General features: G+C 35.8%; 1 protein-coding gene across 1 annotated transcript in view; it reads left to right on the forward strand.

Annotated features, from left to right (window-relative positions):
• LOC127837423 (protein GPR107-like) overlaps positions 1-21,946 on the forward strand; it is a 38,661-nt gene that overhangs the window by 616 nt on the left and 16,099 nt on the right. Inside the window, exons 2-10 of the mRNA XM_052364481.1 lie at positions 5,300-5,419; positions 5,896-5,946; positions 6,814-6,938; positions 11,027-11,111; positions 11,803-11,917; positions 12,299-12,391; positions 12,972-13,069; positions 16,561-16,653; positions 20,737-20,870. Of these exons, the coding sequence (XP_052220441.1) occupies positions 5,300-5,419; positions 5,896-5,946; positions 6,814-6,938; positions 11,027-11,111; positions 11,803-11,917; positions 12,299-12,391; positions 12,972-13,069; positions 16,561-16,653; positions 20,737-20,870 (914 nt within the window). The remainder of the gene's footprint in view (positions 1-5,299; positions 5,420-5,895; positions 5,947-6,813; positions 6,939-11,026; positions 11,112-11,802; positions 11,918-12,298; positions 12,392-12,971; positions 13,070-16,560; positions 16,654-20,736; positions 20,871-21,946) is intronic.

Here is a 21,946-nt window from a genome sequence, read left to right on the forward strand (position 1 = left end):
GAGTGATACCAGAAAACGTTAAAAGTCATTGTTATATTTTTGGTGACCTGAGTCACTTTCTCTTTCGCGAGTAAACAGCGATCTAAATAAACTGATTGTTTGTAAACACAATTGACTCGGAGGAACACAATTGACTCGGAGGACACTTTATTTTGAGCTCGAAACAAGTTGTATTGCTCATTTTTTTATTATTATGTTCAATAGCATATATATATATTGTTTTTTGATAACCTTTATAAATAAAATATGAAAAAATATTGAAAAATCTGTAAATAATTAGTAGTGTTTTTCCCAGGCCATTTTAGCGTGGCGAAAAGCCACGCCGCCCTCCCGGATCGCCACGCTGCCCTTTTCAAAGGCAAATTTTGCCACGCGCCCTTTTTTCAAAGGCAAATTACGCCACTGGCCCTTATCGATAACATCTTTATTGCCTTACGATCTAACTTGGTCCGCAAAATCAGCTTCCTTGATTGTCTGTGACGCTCAGACTGTGCTTGATTTACTCGAGTGACGTCAACGTCTAATCGACTATTTTTAATTGAGCAGATTTAATCTATAACAGTGCTCGATTTATAGGTAGGTCTTACTGACTGCTCCTAAGCTGTGAATTAGTCATGCGTGAATAACCCCGTGAATCGATAATGCCGGAGGCTATGTTATACCAAGCGCACTTTTCGCTCGGCAATGTGTACTCCTCCACGATATAATCATTACTTTGGAGACTTTTGATGAAAAACTCGATGTTATTCTCGTGGCAATTGTACTTTGCATGCATTATTCAGTTATATCAAGACATATATTTTTACGCATAATTACATTTGAATTCACAAACAAATTTATTCTTTATCGTTTTCATCTTTAAAATAATTAGATATAATTATTGAAATAATTACTGAGACGTATACTTATTTAACAAAATGCGAATCGCGTATACGATGTAACATTGCTATGCGCACCTGTCGCTTACGTCGCTTACATCATTTGACATTTTATCAACATGGTGGACTATACAGAATTAAATTGTGACTCGACAAAAATGGCAAATAACGTCGTAAACGATCGAATTAACGATGGAAATTATACATTAAGAAGGAATTAATGAAATGTCTGTGATAATCGACAATGCATAAAAATGTTTTAGATAGCAACAACATTATTTATTTATTTGTAATCTACTCGGTGGATGTATGTCACGGAAATGAGTGTTTGCATATTGTTAGCGATCAATTTACTCGCAATATTATTTTAAACATCTGTCGAGATTAATGTTAGAAAATGGGATAAGACAAACATGGTTTCATTTATATGTTAGTGGATCTGTGTATAATCAGATTCATATGAATATATTGCTTATATGTTTGTCGTGCTGTACAGTTTATTGAAACAGCATGGAACTTAAATGTACATTGCAAGGTAAATATATTAATATAAATCATAGTAAGTTAAATACATCTATTACCATTAAATGTGCTTGTTTACATGTTATTTTTTCCACAACTGCTTCTGATGCGATTACATGTTTCCCCGTGATTCAGGTATATAGGGAACGTTTTTGCCCTTTTTTGCCTAAACTGCGCGCTAAAATGCCCTTTTTGAAAGTAATGCGCCATGCCCCTTTGCCCTCCTGGGAAAAACACTATAATTAGGTATCTTCACCTTAAATGGCTTTATAGAGCCTTTAAGCAATTCGTACATATTTCTTTTATTATTCAACTGCGTTGAATTGAAATGTGATTCCTATGTGCCGTTTGTGTTCATATGTTTTAAAGAAGGAGTGCTGTATCGGAAGAAGAAGAATAACTCAATGAAGGTGGCAGGATTCTCATCCGAATAATTCCACTTTTCACCCTTTGCCTTTCTGCCCCCATTGAAAAGCAAATTGTGCACTGCCTGTGGTAAATAGCTTCATGTAAAAATGACAAAAAATGGAGGCAATATCTTGAGAGCCAAAAATGTAGGAATACACTGTAACTTCAACATAACGAGGATGACGGGGTCACGGGGTCCAAGTCTCAAGACAGCGTTATAAACAGATTTGCGTTAAAATTTCTGAGCATACATTAATTATTGCATGGTTGTGTAGTCATTTGCCAATACATGCCAGGTCTTTATTTGCCTATCTCACGGGTCCAATAGTCAGACCCATTCCCAATGCCAAATATATGCATATTTTTTCCCACTTCTTAAAAAAAAAATCACAATTCCGAAAGACGCCAATAAATGTGTTTCCAGGTAGGTACTGTGTTTTAAATAACTGTGTGCCGTGTTTTAGCATGCCAATTGGAATACCCCATAAAACATCATAGTATCAAGTGTTTCATAATGCAATTTTCGCAACCTTGACACTTTGGACAAATTTGCGGCCGGTTGTATTTATGCAATTCTTAAGACACATTTTCGATCAAAATTTGCCTTCAAATATTGAAGTGCTGGATTATTCAAAATTCCCAGGTAATGTACCCGGTATACAACAAGTGATAATCAAGTGTACATATTAATTATTGTAAATTGGTTTAGAATCGATGTCGGTGGTCTGAGGTAGAGAAATGTGGTCTGGTTTCACTTTCAAAGTTACTGTGTTTCAAAAAATGGTTGCCTTCAGACATTTGGCAACTTGAATTTTGAATAATAATACGTTGAACGCAGGTCTTTTGACTTTGAATATTCAGAAAAAAAATCTTAATGACGTATCAAGCTATGTGTTTTATTTGAACTTCAATCATAACATTAACAAAGTCTGTATTTTTATCATACACATATTTATGCTAGCAGTGGACAATGACTGTTGCATGAAAACAACATTTTAATACTTTTCTTAGCATTTTAGGGTAATACCTATGTATGAAATCATTAGATTTAATAAGAAAAATTGAGAAAAATAAATTCCCCAATAATGCTTTTGTTGATGAAAATTCTTCCCAATTTGAAAGATTTCGCGACTCGAAAAATCCCAATGTTACTAGGTACTTTTTCACAAAATAGACAGAAAAGGCCTGCATGCACATAAGCCCTACAGTATCAATTATAACTGGATACATACAGTTACATGCTTTTCTTATGTCCATATACATGTATATCCAATTAACCTAAATAATTAATTACTACATCAATTAAAAAAATAACTTTAACCATTTATGATGATAAATCTGTTTAAGAATTTCATAAACACAAACATACACCATTTTTGGGAAGTGTAAAATAAACAGTGCTTTATGGGACAGCGGTTTTTATAGGGCACTGTTCAGATTTAATTGTAACAACCAATGGACAAGTTTGTTTAAATTAGATTGAATGCAATAGGATAAAAAGCAATGTTTTATTTCGACATACTCATTCATGCAAAAAACATACTTTCTGGGGATTTCCTGAAAATTGCATGAAAATGAAAGTGAATTTCTGTAAACAATTACCCTACGTTTGGATGGAACTAATCATGAGTTATCGTCTTGATTGCTTATTAAATTTCTCTTTACCTGTTTTGTTTTAAATTGCACTTAAGCAGACAATATTAAATTTTGTATTGTCTATAAATAAAAATGATTTGAAACATGTATCGTTAAACTTGTCAAAACTGTCAACAATTTAAAAGATTGATAGCACATACACTACGCGATCTGTGATTGTTGCCTACTTCGCGGAGTCAAGGCGGACAGTCTGCTACTGAGTGGAAAATCAACGGCGATTTCACGTGATTTGTCACTCCGCCGTCGAGCGAGAGCAAGATAATTTTCGCGCTGATTCCACTCAATTTTGTGGTGATTCGCCGCGATTTGCCATGATCGCAGTGGATATCGGTGACATCGATGATTCGCCAATTCATGCATATAAACCGAATCGTATTGATAACTGTATACATAACGCTTTTCTAATGTTCACAATTATCAAATAATCCAACATAATTGCAACATCACTTACGAAAAAATAATCTTAAACATTTATGTCGGTAAATATGTTTGAGAATTTCATTATACAACCATATGACAATACGCCATTTTTCAGAAGTGTAAAGAGTACAGTGCATAATGTGGGACACAGCTTTCATTGGATGAGCGTATTTAAATTTAGATTGAATGCAATACGATCTTACAAAAAAACGTTTTATTGCGTCATACGCCTTCATGTAAAAATACGTTTTCCTCCTGGAAATTGTGCTATTAATGCATAATATTATCAAAACATTTTTTCGACACATAAAGCGTTGTAACACATTAATATTCAATTCGAAACAAATATACCATAAGTATAAATGTTCCGTTAAATTCCCAAATGAGAATAATAATTTATAATCCGAAACACACTTCCGATGTTTTAAGGTGAATACGACGTTTACAAATGCTTCCAATATAGTCATCATGTATATTTCCCGACAAAAGAGTGCAAAAATTATGTGCAAACAAATATCATAATTCATAGGGTTTTGTATTAGGCACCTAAATTTACATATTATTAGTTATTTTACAGACTCAGCAGAACAAATCTAACAGATCTGACCAACAACACAAGAATTACGAATATGTGTCTGACAAGAAATGTTTAACAACTTCAAGCAATCTTGTCAGACAATTTGACCTTCAATAAACCTCGGACAAGATTCCAACCTTATATAATAATGTTTGCATAGAAAATTTAACATATTTTTTTTTCAAATATTCAGTGATACATGCACATGTACAGACACTGCTTTTAAAGCTTAATTATTTGATATAGATATTATACTAATAAATTCCTTGATGTTAGAAAACTGTAAGAAAATATCACCAAACTGGTCCGGATTTCTACCATGTCCTGTTTTAACAGCACCTTTTTATGTCCCCCACCCACTATAGTGGGGGACATATTGTTTTTGCCCTGTCTGTTGGTTGGTCTGTTGGTTTGCGCCAACTTTAACATCGGCAATAACTTTTGCAATATTGAATATAGCAACTTGATATTTGGCATGCATATGTATCTCATGGAGCTGCACATTTTGAGTGGTGAAAGGTCAAGGTCATCCTTCAAGGTCAGAGGTCAAATATAATTGTGGTCAAAATCGCTAATTTTATGAATACTTTTGCAATATTGAAGATAGCAACTTGATATTTGGCATGCATGTGTATCTCATGGAGCCGCACATTTTCAGTGGTGAAAGGTCAAGTTCAAGGTCATCCTTCAAGGTCAAAGGTCGAAAAAAAAAAGCAGCGCAGAAGGGGACATAGTGATTCTGACAAACACATTTCTTGTTTATAATTGATCTGTTCCTATAGCATATGCCTTTTTTCAAAGTCAGGGATTGCACGGTTTTTCCTTAATTTATTTTCAGGATGATGATCGTGACATGTTTGCTTTGACCTCCTTTGGACTTCTGAAGCATGGTGCCATATCAGTGAATGTGACCAACATGCAGTTTACTGAAGCAGATGATAAAATTGATGAGAAAACAGTAAGAATTTCGGTTTTATACAGTTGAAGAGTTTAACTGATATTCAATTTTCTAGTTTCATCATAATTGTAATTGTACCGGTAATTGGAATAACCTCCTTGTTCATGAAATGATTTCATCAAACCAAGTTAATACATAATATATATATTTTGATATTTTTTCGCTATAAAATACCATCAGATGATTTCTTTTCTAAAACAGTGAATTTTAACCTATTAGAAATAAAGTGAAAATGGCTTTGTGCAAACAGCATTAAACAAGTAACATACAGTCTGTTCAGGTTTTATGCTGTTGGCTTCTCATCAGTATCTAAGGTTTGGAGATAAAGCCTTAAAAACTTGAATCTTGTAAGACAGGTCTTAAATTAAATATAATTATATAACTAAATATTAATTAAATATAAGGGACTACACATGCGCGAAAATATGTATGTACATGTAAGTGGTAAAGGGTAAAGTTGGTGCTTGTGATTTCAGGTTGGGTTTTCACTGGATGTTGGCCAGAGCACTGGAGCTAGTGTCTACATAGTAAGTGTCTTAAGTATGTCAGACTGTGACTATATTTCAAAATTTGAACTGGGTTAAATGCACTTGCGTAAAGTGTTGTCCCATATTAGCCTGTGCAGTCCTCACAGGCTAATCAGGAATGATATGTTCCATCTAACTTTTATTTTTGGAGTGTTGTCCTTGATTAGCCTGTGCAGACTTCATAGGCTAATCAGGGACAACCCTTTACACACATGCATACATCTCAGTTTTCCCAGACTAGGCATATTTATAACAAAATGATTTGAAAAGAGTAACACAATGGTCTCAAACGTTAACCTGACTACTAGCAATATCAGTGGATGAACTTTCACATATTTTGTTGATAATGTGCACACATAATTCCTAATGAAGGTCTCAAACGTTAACCTGACTACTAGCAATATCAGTGGATGAACTATCACATATTTTGTTGATAATGTGCACACATACTTCCTAATGAAGGCTCATGTACATCTAAGACCCAGTTTTTTGTCTAAAAGATGCAGTCTTGTAGTAATTATGAAATTGATACAAATGTACCTGTCAGAGAATAGATGAAAGTATTTGACATAAATTGACTAAAATATTTCTGACCTTATTCAAAGCTTGAAAGTAAAATGAGCTGTCTAATGCCAGAGATTTTCGAGAGCCGATTTGGGGATCTGGTCTCATGAGATTGCTAAAATGCTCATATATTTTCCCCCTATTATTGCCTTAACATTTCCGACTAAATTGGGACAAAAAGGACTAAGTTAGAGGCATTTAGAACCACCCTGGGTTCCAATGTATCCACACCAGTAGCACATGTACAGACCCCACACCGGTTGCACATGTACAGACCCCACAACTGTGCGCATGTCCTTTCAGGAGGACCTCCAAAACGGGGCCTGTGTGCTGGACCGTCAAGTCCTGGATAGTCTCAACAACGGCGGTGACCGCAAGAAGAACCTTACCAACATTGTTGTCTTCAGACTTGACTTCAAAGGAAGGAGGTGGGCTTTGTTTTCTGTATGGGTATGGTTTGTTATTTACACACATGGGTCTACTTGGCTCAAACGTTTTGATAGCCAAATTAAATCCAGAACTTCCAAAATGTTCCTTTTTTGGTTATTTTTATTTTTATGCGTTTCTAGAAGAAAAAAAAGAAAAATACAATTTTCTTTAGCCAAATATGGAAATTTGTTTCCTTTGTTAGATTGCATAGAAAAGCTTAATTGATCAGTGTCGTCTCGCGTACTGCTTAAAAGTACCCCAGGTACTCTAAAGTATACTACATTGTACCCTGGTATGGAAAAAACGCTTACAGTCACCCAGCCAATATTTGACTGTACCTGAGTTTTATTCCCGTCCAAAATCCCATGTCGTAAAACATGCTACTGAATTACAAAACACAATTGTCTTCAAACAAAACCTTCCTCAACACATGTTAATGCCCCCAGATCGAATGATCAGGGGGTATATTGTTTTTTGCCTGTCTGTCTGTCTGTTATTGTATATGTGTGTCTGTCCCACAACTTTAACCTTGCTCATAAAATGAAAACTCTTGGGTCTATGTTCTTTAAACTTCACGTCATGTGCATGCATCTCATTGAGATCTACAATCAAACATGGTTTGAGGTCACTAGGTCAAAGATCAAGGTCACTGTGACCTTTACATTCAAAATATAACCTTGTTTCTTAAATAGCTGCCGTGCGTCTTCAAAGCGCAGTAGGGGGCATTGTGTTTCACAAACACAGCTCTTGTTTGAGTATGAGTTTCGATAACATAGAGGCCATTTTTCAGAAGATTTACATAAATATGAACATAATTACTTAGAACAAATAATGCGACAACAACTAATTTAGCGCTGGTATTTCCGGGCAGGTTTTAGTATATATGCTGTACCCAGGGTACATTGTAGTATACTTACAGAGTACCTGAGGTACTTTTAAGTAGAATCTGAGCTGACAATGACCAATCTAGCCATAGTAAGCCTTGTCTCATATTAATGTATGAATTTTTAGCTCGACTATTATATATGAAATATATATAGTGGAGCTATCCTACTCACCCCGGCGTCGGCGTTCCGTTCTGTGTTGTGCCCATACATGTCAGAATTTTTTAGGTCCAAAGCGGGACATTCCATAAAAAATTGTCGGGACATTTGACCAAAAAGCAGGACACCTAAAACGATCTATCATTCCACCTTTACTGTAGTCAGTTTAGTACTAACAAAAACTCTTGATACTTTTATTCAAGACATAAAACATCTGATATGAAGCATGAAATCTAAAACATAATAACAGTTTTATTAAATAAGACAATAGCAAACAACGAAGATAATATTCATCTTTTTAGAGTACAAAATCTGGAACATTACGACAACAATACTCATTGTATTACTTTCAATGGCAAACATTAACGCAGGGGAGGCTATCCAGTACACTGAAAGTACGGGTTACAGTAAACTATCTACCGAACAGTTACATCAGCTTGACACGGAATGCGCGGCCGTACAAATTTCCGAGGTAGGTTTTTGGTGGAAGCAAACCGTCTTTGTTGACTACAACGCCTCAACCGTTCTATGGCCCAGATTTTCCCTTTTCCATGCGCAGTTTGTTATTGTCTATTGTCGCGGCTTAATTGGAGTAGGGTCAAACTGTCATGCATAGCACCTCGTTGTTTTTAGTTAAATTGGAGTAGGGTAAAACTGTCATGCAAAGCACCTCGTTGTTTTTATTACAATCACACGCAATTACACTAGACAGGATGGGTATCACTTATTGGACTGTGTGTTGCGATTTTGGTATATTGCACATTCGGATTCTCCCGCTATTTTGGAACTAAACATAGAATGTAAAAGACTCATTAATAACGCAGAGTTAAATTTACAAAACAATTGTTTTGTAAACCGTTTCAAACAAAAACAAAAACAAACACATTTTCAACATAATTAACATTATAATACAACTATCGATAGCAATAAGCGACCACTGTCTTGAAGACCACCACGGTGTGAATGCCTGATAAAATCAATAATTAGCCGATAAATCACTGATAAGGTGTCATGAACAACACTGATACGCACGAGAAGTAGAATCGGATTAATAATTTGGGGCAATAAAGGGATTAGCGGTGGTAAGTGTTAGCGAAACTGAGCTTGAAAAGCGAATTTTATTGGGAACCTATACACCTTACATTGTTTTTTTACGAATGTCGGGACAAATCGTCTCATATCGGGACGCCGGGACAAAGGGCCCAAAAGCGGGACTGTCCCGCCGAGATCGGGACGTCTGGCATGTATGGTTGTGCCGTGCCATTCTGTTCCGTGCCATGTGGTTAGCGTGCAAATGTTAAAGTTTTGATACTTTCCAATTTATTTTCTTTGTCCCTTGACACAGAGCTCCAGATAAGGTTTTGTGAAATTCTTAAATTTCTACCAGATTTTCAAAAAGAATTCTTAACTCTGAAATTTTATTCTAAACGTTACTACTAAGTTTTGGAAAATAATTATTATTTTTTCTAAATGACTTAAAAATAAATAATAATGGTTATTTCCATGCAAAAAAAATCGAAATAAACATACTAGCAACTTTATTTATAAGAGTTCAACAGTGTCTTTTCAGTATTATACAATTTTATTTTTCAAATACCTTCATATGCCCAAACTGTGCTTAGAGTGCATGCCTTAGATGAATTTTTACATATTTCACAATTAAAACGGGTCTCCCCTTCAATCTTTTCAACGATTAGCCACGGGACTTGTCCCTTCAACTCGTTCAATGTTTTTTTTTGTGTTTAAGTTTGAACCCGTCGTGTCGCGTTTTTATTTAGCTTTTCCGACTGTGTCGGTAACTGAACATACAACATCGTATAAGCTCTTTTCTATAATGTCTTTCTAAACATTTAACTGCGGCTGACTTTGCATACAATATGTTAAAAGCGTGTTTTTGACGCTTTGCAGTTTTTTAGGACATTCTCTGGGCGCCGCCATTGTTTTTTTCGACATATAGACTGTATAGGCCGCTTTTATTGGAAAAAATGCACTTTGTTAAACAAACCCGATAAACATTCTATATAAGCACCGCAAAGATCTTTAATTCGCGAAAAGAACTCAATAAAAATCGATACGAACCGATGTTAAAATAATATTCGTAACTTGATTTTGTAATTCTTAATGGAACGACAAGATTTAAAAATAAATACGTAACGGACTTGAAAATAATTCGTAATTACGAAAATACGACCCTTATCTGGAGCTCTGGGTCAATATTGCTTTCATATTTTGCATACTTGTTTACCAACCTATAAACAAGAGAAGACAACTCTATCAAGCATTTTGTAATAATTATTGCCCCTTTTATACTTAGAATATGCATATTATTGATAAATCTATGTTAAAATTTGTGTACTACCCTGAATATTTCCTATATCCTTTGACATATTGCTTTTATATTTTGCCTACTTGTTTACCAACATGACCCCAACCTATAAACAAGAGAAGACCACTGTATCAAGCAGTTTTACATAATTATGGCCCCTTTTACACTTAGATAATTGAACATTTTGCTTAAATTGCCATAACTTCTTTAATTATGATCACATTTTATTATTACTTTGACAAAACAACACTTACCTGAATACCACAATGGATTCCACCCAAACAATACCCCACGCCCCTACCCAAAATCCCTCCCCCCCCCCCAACCCCCCCCCCCCCATTTTTTTTTAAAAACATCATCTAATAAATTACCCCACCCCACATTATACCCCCCCTCTCACCCCCCACCCCTCCCCTACCACCCCCCATTTTTTTTTAAACATTTTCTCTCCTTTTTTTATTTTTGAAAAATCGTCTAATAAATGACCATACCCCACATTATACCCCCTCTCAACCCCGCCCCCCCCCCCCCCCCCCCCCCCCCCCCCCCCCCCCGCCCAATAAAAAAAAAATCCTTTTTTTATTTTTGAAAGATCGTCTAATAAATTATTGAATATGAACAATTTCCCCATGATGGCTTACGTTATAATGTCAAGCACTCGAATAGTTGAGCGCGCTGTGCTCTGACAGCTCTTGTTATCTTACCACTCGTATTGCAGGGTGGAGGTAGATCGCCGTGGTGATGACCTTCAGAGGCTGGTGGTAGTTGATCAAACCATTGATGACTTCTGGAATTTAAAGAGGGTAAATTTATGATTTACTTGACTATGTTTGCTTAACCAAGGAATGTCCGTTCTCCCCCTACATTTGATGTAAGAAGTTGTCAGTTACTGGCATGGTTCATGGTAAACCAGCTTACCCAAGAAAAGTGTGAGTAGGTAAACTGGTTGCTATGATATGACTGAAATAATGTTGAAAACTGCAAACAATCCAAATAAGAAACAAACAAAACCAGGGGTATTTTCACATATTTTTACAAAGCTCTTCCATTTTTGTGATGCCCACAGTATGTAGGCATATGGCAATAGGCCTCTCCATCTGTTTGTTCCTTTGTCTGTCTGAATTTTTTTTAGAACTGGTTCGTAACTTATCTGAAATTGACATGGGGCTCATCAGTTATTGCTTAAGGCTCTCTACTGACGCTGGTACCGGGGGGGGGGGGGGGGGGGGGCATTTTCATCGAATAAAAAGGTAATTCCTAGCTACCTGAATAGCTGAACCCTTATCCACTTAGATATTTATTTTGATGTGTTTGTAGTCTCTTAGAAAGTTATATTTAATTGAAGACCTTTCTTTCTTGCTTTTATGCTGTTTGCACAAAGCAATTTTCACGTTGCCTGTGAGTGGGAAAGGGTTCACTTTATTAAAATCTTATTGTAAGGTTATTAACAGCCTGGTCAAGCAAGTTTCTAACATACATGCATGTTTGTTGTAGCTCCCAGTGAAGGCAATGAACCGCCGTGAGGCCCAGCATGACAGACTCAGCGACACCTTTCTCCTCGGGAGCCGAAGACGCAGGGCTAATGAGATACGCCCGCAACCCAAAGCTGGTATGTCATGAGAGTTATAAATCAGGTCTTGCGCTGTCATTCGCCATCTGAGCCATTTTTTAAAAATATGGAGAATTTTGCTCAATAAGTGTCTGATTTGCAAAAATTCTAAAATCTTGTAAACTTTTGTTGAAAACATCCCCCATTTTAACCTGGACTGGTTTGCTTTATTATTCTTTTTGATTCAGTGAAAGTGTTGGCAATTTGAACATAAAAGGAAAAGTGGTCTGCACCAGAAAAGTCCAGAATATTTGACATCTCGTGACCTTATTGTTATTGAATAGCACAAATTCATCAAAGAGACATTTGCATATGATTATTATATAACATGCTATAAATAATTGGCAGTGCAAGTGTAACATTTGTTTGTATTTTGCTCAGCACCAAAGACAGATATTAACATGACCAGCGAAGCAACCAAGGCAAGCGATGTTAAATCTGAAGATGGGAAAAGTGCAACTGCAGCAGCAAATGGTAACACTTAAATTTGAAATTTATAAAATATGGGATTTTGGAATATTAAAATTATGTTTGACATTAATAACAATAATGTGCTGAAGAATGATTTATTATCTTACTGACAAATTTGACTTTGTTTTCCTATTCCTTGTTATGATTCTTTCACACTTAAAGACACTATTCCACTTATAAACATGACAAATACACAAAATGTGCATAATTTATAGTACTCCAGAAGAGGTTTAAATAATCCTTTATGATGAGTATGAAAGTCAGGTTTTCTGAACAATATTTAAATTTGAGAATTTTTTGAATTTATGTCACAAATTAAATAACAAAGGCAAAGGACAACATTGTGTATACAGAAGCAATATAACACTACGCTCATCTATAATAGATAATCTTTAAAAAGTATTTATGAGTGGAAAAAAAATTAGTTTGGCTTAATTGAAATGTCCAAGTTGTTTTTATGAAAAATAAGATCAAATCTATACTTTAAATACTCACCAATCAGAATGCTTGTAACATTATGAGATTTGATTCCATTTTAATGACTATGAAGATTTAGAAGTTTTAACAAGCTTGTTGGTTTCAGCCACTGTGGCCCCAGCTGTTGTGAAGGCAGATAATGTGATGGTATCGAACCTCAACATGACTGTCAACGAAGGGAAGGTGCCCACATACAGCTTCTTTGTAAGTGAAGTGGAATGTCACCGTAGATCAGTGTGTTTTTTTGTTCAAATTTGGGTTTGGTATGGGGACCCATTCCCAATGGAAAAAAGTATACATTTTTCCCAGATGGGACCTTAAAATTCCCTATTGAAGGTTTTCAAATAGAGTTGTTTTTTAAAGTCTTAACATGTCAATTATCTCCAAATCCAGCTCTATAAGTTGAACCTTAGAAAATATTATACTGAAATCACTTTTTACAATCAAATTTAAAGTATTTTTAAGCATAAAATCAACAACATTAATTTTCCAATTGTAGACAAAAGTATGCGATATTTCCCAATCCAAAGGGACCCGGCCCCATTCCCAAAATGGTGAAAAAAAGACACTGTAATATAAGTTTACCATCCAACAGAATGCGCTTGATTAAGTAATACATAATATATTGCCTGTTGCTTTTTATGCCCCCCTTCGAAGAAGAGGGGGTATATTGTTTTGCAATTGTCAGTCGGTCCATCCACCATATGGTTTCCGGATGATAACTCAAGAAAGCTTAGGCCTAGGATCATGAAACTTCATAGGTACATTGATCATGATTCGCAGATGACCCCTATTGATTTTCAGGTCACTAGGTCAAAGGTTAAGGTCACAGTGACTCGACACAGTAAAATGGTTTCCGGATGATAACTCAAGAACGCTTATGCCTAGGATCATGAAACTTCATAGGTACATTGATCATGACTCGCAGATGACCCCTATTGATTTTCAGGTCACTAGGTCAAAGGTCAAGGTCACGGTTACTCGAACCAGTAAAATGGTTTTCGGATGATAACTCAAGAACGCTTACGCCTAGGATCATGAAACTTCATAGGTACATTGATCATGACTCGCAGATGACCCCTATTGATTTTCAGGTCACTAGGTCAAAGGTCAAGGTCACAGTGACTCAAACCAGTAAAATGGTTTCCGGATGATAACTCAAGAATGCCTAGACCTAGGATCATGAAACTTCATAGGTACATTGATCATGACTCGCAGATGACCCCTATTTTCAGGTCACTAGGTCAAAGGTCAAGGTCACAGTGACTCGAACCAGTAAAATGGTTTCCGAATGATAACTCAAGAATGCTTATGCCTAGGATCATGAAACTTCATAAAAGGTTAATTGATCATGACTGGCAGATGATCCCTAATAATTTTCAGGTCACTAGGTCAAAGGTCAAGGTCACAGTGACTCGAAACAGTAAAATGGTTTCCTGATGATAACTCAAGAACGCTTACGCCTAGGATCATGAAACTTCATAGGTACATTGATCATGACTCGCAGATGACCCCTATTGATTTTCAGGTCACAAGGTCAAAGGTCAAGGTCACAGTGACAAAAAACGTATTCATTTATTCTTGCTTAAATAAGAGTATCAGTTTTATGCTTTTCGCTGCTCATCAGTATCTAAGAGTTGGAAATGAAGTCTGTCTTTAAAACTTGAAACTAGTAAGAAAGGTCTTTAATTAAATTTAACTTTCTACAAAAAGGATTAGCAGTCAGCTATGCTATGATTAAAATTCCGTTGAAAACAGCTAAATCACCAACTTAATTTACAAACAAACAAGCAAACAAACAAAACCTTTCAGAGGAATTATATGTTTTGTGACATTCAGTAGCCTGTTGCATGGTCCACAAAATTCCATTATTATCTCCCCCTTGCAGCAAAGTTGAGGGGGTTTACAATATGCACCATAGATATCAGTCACCTGTCTTTCATTCTTATCAGATACAAACTTGTTTGACAGAATACTCCTTCACTTACCAATTTGCACATTGTACATCATGTTTAGTATGCTATGAAGTTGTGCTTATGCAATGATAATCTTCCTGCTAAAAAACTTCTAAAATTATGTCCTTTTTATTACTGAGAATGTCTGTCACCTGATTTCAACAACTTGCTACAAACTACAATTCACAGCTCAGCTCATTGACATTAGAATAATAATACCCGGCTTGTTTGTAGAAACACTAAATTGAAAGTTTGAAAGTATCGCGTCAAAACTGGTATAAACACAGGTGATTTTTGTGCCTTTACCAATTGATATTTTGGGGAAAAGTAGTCGGCGCTAATATTTCAACATAAAAAGACATTAAGTTTAGTCATGTGTGTAAAGTTTTGATTGGTTGATTAAATTTATGTGTATATAGGTGCATGTAAATGTAGGTGTGCAGGGGTTTTTTTTACTAAGAAAGTGACGCCGATATTCGGCGTCTTCCTCTACCAGAATTTTTCCCCTTAAAATACAATTTCCCCACCAAAAATATCATTTTTCACCAAAATATAATATTTTCTCTCAAAGAAATGTTTATTTTTCCTTGGGGCATTCGACAATTATCCAATTTGCACCATGTACAACGAATTCGCGCTCTCTCTCTCCAGACGAACACACAACATCTGGGAATCCCAGTTATTCTAAATATAGCTCTTAAATAACGTCATGTAAACTGGGCAACTAATCGTAATAATCATTTGACTATTTTACTGGATACCGGTCTTGCGCGAGAAGGGTGTTTCGTCAATTAATTACCGGAAACCAGTCGAATTTTCATCCGGGCTATGTGCAAGCCGAGGTATAAACGTGAAAACAGAAAAAAATGTCTCACAATTAGCGTTCTTACACAAACAAAATAAAACATTCGAACTCGGAAGATACTGAACGCATCGAGGCATTTTATAAGAAAGAATCATTGAAAACCGTTATAATCCAGCAGGATTCCGAGGTAATCAACATTGAACATTGTGAAAGTGAAAGAAGACAATCGGCAGCTGCCGCTCCTTTCCCTTCCAATACTGTAGCAAATCAAGATCGTCAACCCATTCATCATGAAATTGAAATCACAAAATTGACATCGTCCCCCGGCCCCAGTACAAAATTATAGTTGAAAACATTTCCCATTATTAGATCTACACCTGCAACTTTATTAAGGACTTTGACTTTAATACCTGTTAAATGTGTTTAAGAACAAAAAGGACAGAGACAAGTCTCTTTTGATGAGTTATAGACATTGAAATGAACAGTTTTTATTTTTTCCCCTGATATCTCTCTTTCGCACTCTTTTTTTCCCCTTTAACCCAGCGTCCAGCGTCTTCCCCTTTCTCTAAAAAAAAACCCTGGTGTGTATGGGTGTATATTTATTTAGGTGTAGAAGCTGTATGGAGGTGCTTATATTTGCAAGTCTGAATTATGATGACTAGTATTTCAGCCTTGTTCTGTGAAAAGGGGGTTTAATACATGTGCATAAAGTGTAGTCTCATATTAGCCTGTGCAGTCTGCACAGGCTAGTCAGAGACGACACTTTCTGCTTACAATTGACTTTCCTTTATAAGAGTCTTCCTTTAAAAACACACAATTAAAGCGGAAAGTGTCTGTCCTGATTAGCCTGTGCTGACTGCTAATCTGGGACAACATTTTACATACATGCATTAAAGCCCTTTTTTATAGAGCGCGGCCCATTTCCATGTTTTCAGTTTACCATAGCAGTGGTGGGCGACTCTGAGGAGGGCATCTATACCCTGAAATTCCACAACTGTAAGAATACTGAGAACAAGGTCTCTTTTGTGGTAAGTTCACATTTATTTGATGCTTTTACTGTAGTTTGTGGACCCACCAATGATTGAAAGTTGATAATTCACGGTTTCAAACAGTAAAAAATTACAGTCAAAATTGTTAATACTTTTCACTGTTTCCCATTAAAATGATGGCATTATTTTGACATGGTGGTATTTTTATTCTCGCAAATTAAACCATTTTAAAATATAGCCAAACGACACAACGAGCATAAAAAAAGAAGACAAATTGTTGATGTTGGTAGATTATTAATTTGATATCCACTTGTGGTCACAGAAAAAAAAAACACCAAAAAACAATATTGATTTCTCTGAGCACATTAAAATCAATGATTTGCCAAAACAGACAAATATCCTCTATATATAAAGACGAATAATGTTTTTCATTCGGTAATATAATAAAATTTAGTGTGAAATGCCTTACATAAGGGGATATTAAATGTCATTAAAAGATTTTAGTGATTATTAGTGCTGCAACAATACGCCTAAAACCATATTGCAATATATTGTCAGTTCAAAAACACGTATTGCAATATATTGCAATATATTGCTTACTTGTACCAGAATTATAACTCGCCAGCTAATCACCAAAACCAACTTAATTACATAAACATAACATTTGTATTGTATGTTTAGGTTTTAGTTATATCCTATTGGCAATTCTAGCATTTTTTACAAAATGCATTATAAACACAATCAACTCATATTTTGGCTTTACAAAGAATTTTGTTATAAATGAAAGATAAGTATTGTCATTTTGTCCATTGGATATTCCCATTAAACATTAAAAATGCTGCGCAATTGTGTGCTGTATACTGTATAGTGTATACAAAAAATCTCTGGGACATTAACATTAATTGATTATTAATATGCTACAAGTACAATATGACCAAGTCATTACTGTTTTATTCAAACTGGTAAAGCATAGTTATTGCTCAGTTTACAAAATTTTGTGGTGCCGCTCAAGAGTCAAGTGCAAGAATAAATTTGATGTTCCGCCACCACATTTGACACAATCCTTACACCGCTTACACTATTCTACCCCTTCCTCGATCTCATTCGTTTCTCTCTTCCTTTTAAGACTTAAATATGCCCCAAAACAACACGTTTTCCATTGGAATTGTCTATAAAGTCAAACTTTGCGTTCGTTTCGTCTGCCATTTTAAGAACTATTACAAAAGCCGACAAGAAGATTAATAACCCGAAAGAGAATTGTGGATGTTTAAAAGCGGGTCGTGTAACTTATCAGAATACTGTTATGTAATTTGTTTCGGATCATTATTACTTCTGTTTATAATAACATTAATTAACATTTTTATTATGTAATTAATTGTGTTTTGTATCGTATTTACATAAGCTTCATCTTGCAAAAGCAGATCTTACGGACTCCCATGTAACAACGCTACTCTGTATACTAGACTTTTAAGAATGCTAGTTTTACGTAACACATTTATTTTTTCTTGTTTTGTTTACTTTAATATCATTATTTCGGATGGCTTTTCTGGGCGAAATGTGGATGATTTTTTGCATAATTTTCATACCGGTATGATGAAAATCGTATCGCAATACAATATACGCATTGCGTATTGCGATATATACCGATATACCGGTATATTGTTGCAGCACTAGTGATTATGGCTGTTAATCTTAGGTGAGACGAAGAAATACTTGGAAGTCTAGTGTTTTTCCCAGGAGGGAAAAGGGGCATGGCGCATTACTTTGAAAAAGGGCATTTTAACGCGCAGTTTAGTTAAAAAAGGGCAAAAAACGTTCCGTGAATAAGTGGTTTTGAGAGAAACATATACACATAAAAATATAAACAAGCACATTTAATGGTAATTGGTTTATTTAACTTACTTTAATGAATATTAATACATTTACTTTGCTATGTCTTCATTTAAGTTGCATGCTGTTGCAGTAATCTGTACAGAATGACAAACATAATAAAGCAATATATGCATATGAATCTGATCATACACAGATCCACTAACATATAAATGAAACCATGTTTGTCTTATCCCATTTTCTAATGATAATCTTGTCAGAAGTTTTGCCAGTAAAATGAGTAAACTGAACGCGAACAATTTGCAAACACTCGTTTCCGTGACATACATCAACTGAACAGATTACTAATAAATATGTTGTTGTTTTGTTAAACGTTTAATGCATCGTTCGTTATCACATACATTTCATTAATCCCTTGTAAATGTGTGATCTCCATCGTTAATTCGCTCGTTATTTGACATTTTTGCGGAGAGTCACAATTTATTTGCTGTATTGTCCGCCATCTTGTTAAAATGATAAGCGACAGGTGCGCATAGCAACGTAAACTCGTATTATATGTCCGCCTAATACGCAATTCGCATTTTGTTTAATTACAAAACGTTACAGTAATTCTGTCAATAATTAATTATCTAAATCTAAAATCAATGTTTTGATATTTCTGTATTATGCATGAAATGCACATTTTTAACGTGGAAAATCTAGGTTTTCAATAGAAGTCTCCGAAGTTACTGTCCACGATTTTATTGTGGACGAGTACACATTACCGAAGTGTGCTTGGTATAAGCCACTGAAATTATCGATAAATATTGACACGGGGTTATTCACGCATGACTAATTTATAACTAAGCGAATCTTCGCGGCCTTGGGGCCATACTGTGATACTTGTCGGCAAAGTAGTTTGAACAAAGGACTATTAAGATGTTATCAATAAGGGCGCGGAAAACAGCGTGTGCTCATGTCATGAAAGGGCAGGGCGGCTGCATTTGATAAGGGCAGCGTGGCGCTGCAAAAAAAGGGCATGGCGCAGCGCCACGCTAAAACGGCCTGGGAAAAACACTAAAGTCAGTGTTAGACCTTAAGACTGACTTTACACAGTATACTTGTGTGCATGTTATCTACAGAAATAGTTGTTTTGTTATTTGTGGGAAGAGTCTTTTTGCTTCATGTTGACGGAAAGATTATTCAGTGGTTTCACTAAGACCTGCTATTTCTACTACACAATTTAATACCACTTGACTTCGTTTGAAGCTTAAACAAAAATAAACTTAACTTCCCATCCTACTATCGGAAATCATCTACTTACTTTCAAGGGAGTAAATGCGTGCTTATTAGTCCCCTACCGGTTTCACCGGAGGGGACTTATGGTTTGTGCTCCGTCTGTCTGTTTGTCTGTCTGTCCGTCCGTCCGTCACACTTTTCTGGGTCCTGCGATAACTTTAAAAGTTCTTAATATTTTTTTCATGAAACTTGGAACATGGATAGATGGCAATATGGACATTATGCACGTCATTTCATTTTGTTCCTACGTCTAAAATTCTGGTTGCTATGGCAACAAATAGGCTAAAAATACTGCTGAAAATGGTGGTTTTCTGGATCCTGCGATAACTTTAAAAGTTCTTAATATTTTTTTCATGAAACTTGGAGCATAGATAGATGGCAATATGGACATTTTGCACGTCATTTCATTTTGTTCCTACGTCAAAAAATCTGGTTGCTATGGCAACAAATAAAAAACATATTCTGACAATGGTGGAATTTCTGACAATGGTGGAGCCGCTAGGGGACTTTTATTGCTTGGCAATAGTCTTGTTACTTCTTTTTCGAAACAAATAAAACTTTGATGAATACAAAACTATAATACAAGTTTAGAAGAAATCGTACCAGAAATTAAATGAAAGTCAAGTTTTATTCAGTTGCTAGCAATTTTTTGCTGAATATCACAAAGCTCCTTCATGTACATATGACATGTAATCTGATGGGAACTCACCATGTGTCTGTGCAGATTTGTTCATACATTATCTACAAACAATTTTGGTTCTACACAAAAATATGAATATGAGTTAACATGACTTTGTCAGTAGTGGCATTAACTTGCTTTTTAAAATTTCACTCAAGTTTACAAAATATAATTTATTTTACTATATAAAGATTGTAAATTAATGTTCTTTAACATTATCATTCCTTTGTCATATTCATATGTTAGTTAAAGATGGCGAGAATAAAATGTTGATATTGAAATTTTATATACTTGCTTTAGAATATAGTCAAACCCCTGTTGTTTGTCCTTGTCAGATCGACATTATCGAGGTGAACGGTGACAACTACCTGAGTGCAGGCATGATCCCCCTGCCATACCTGTACTTTGTGCTCACCGCCCTCTACTTCATCATTGCTGTGGTGTGGAATGTGGTCCTGTGTAAATCCAAGTAAGGCTTTATGAGGTTGGAATGTGGTCCTGTGTAAATCCAAGTAAGGAAACATGAAGTTGGAATGTGGTCCTGTGTAAATCCAAGTAAGGCAACATGAGGTTGGAATGTGGTCCTGTGTAAATCCAAGTAAGGCAACATGAGGTTGGAATGTGGTCCTGTGTAAATCCAAGTAAGGAAACATGAGGTTGGAATGTGGTCCTGTGTAAATCCAAGTAAGGCAACATGAGGTTAGAATGTGGTCCTGTGTAAATCAAAGTACGGCAACATGAGGTTGGAATGTGGTCCTGTGTAAATCCAAGTAAGGCAACATGAGGTTGGAATGTGGTCCTGTGTAAATCCAAGTAAGGCAACATGAGGTTAGAATGTGGTCCTGTGTAAATCCAAGTAAGGAAACATGAGGTGGGAATGTGGTCCTGTGTAAATCCAAGTAAGGCAACATGAGGTTAGAATGTGGTCCTGTGTAAATCCAAGTAAGGCAACATGAGGTTAGAATGAGGTCCTGTGTAAATCCAAGTAAGGCAACATGAGGTTGGAATGTGGTCCTGTGTATATTCAAGTAAGGCAACATGAGGTTAGAATGTGGTCCTGTGTAAATCCAAGTAAGGCAACATGAGGTTGGAATGTGGTCCTGTGTAAATCCAAGTAAGGCAACATGAGGTTGGAATGTGGTCCTGTGTATATTCAAGTAAGGCAACATAAGGTTAGAATGTGGTCCTGTGTAAATCCAAGTAAGGAAACATGAGGTGGGAATGTGGTCCTGTGTAAATCCAAGTAAGGCAACATGAGGTTAGAATGTGGTCCTGTGTAAATCCAAGTAAGGCAACATGAGGTTGGAATGAGGTCCTGTGTAAATCCAAGTAAGGCAACATGAGGTTGGAATGTGGTCCTGTGTATATTCAAGTAAGGCAACATGAGGTTAGAATGTGGTCCTGTGTAAATCCAAGTAAGGCAACATGAGGTTGGAATGTGGTCCTGTGTAAATCCAAGTAAGGCAACATGAGGTTGGAATGTGGTCCTGTGTATATTCAAGTAAGGCAACATAAGGTTAGAATGTGGTCCTGTGTAAATCCAAG

Source organism: Dreissena polymorpha, chromosome 7 (genome assembly GCF_020536995.1).
Source record: "Dreissena polymorpha isolate Duluth1 chromosome 7, UMN_Dpol_1.0, whole genome shotgun sequence".
In the NCBI taxonomy this organism is placed as follows: Eukaryota; Metazoa; Mollusca; class Bivalvia; order Myida; family Dreissenidae; genus Dreissena; species Dreissena polymorpha.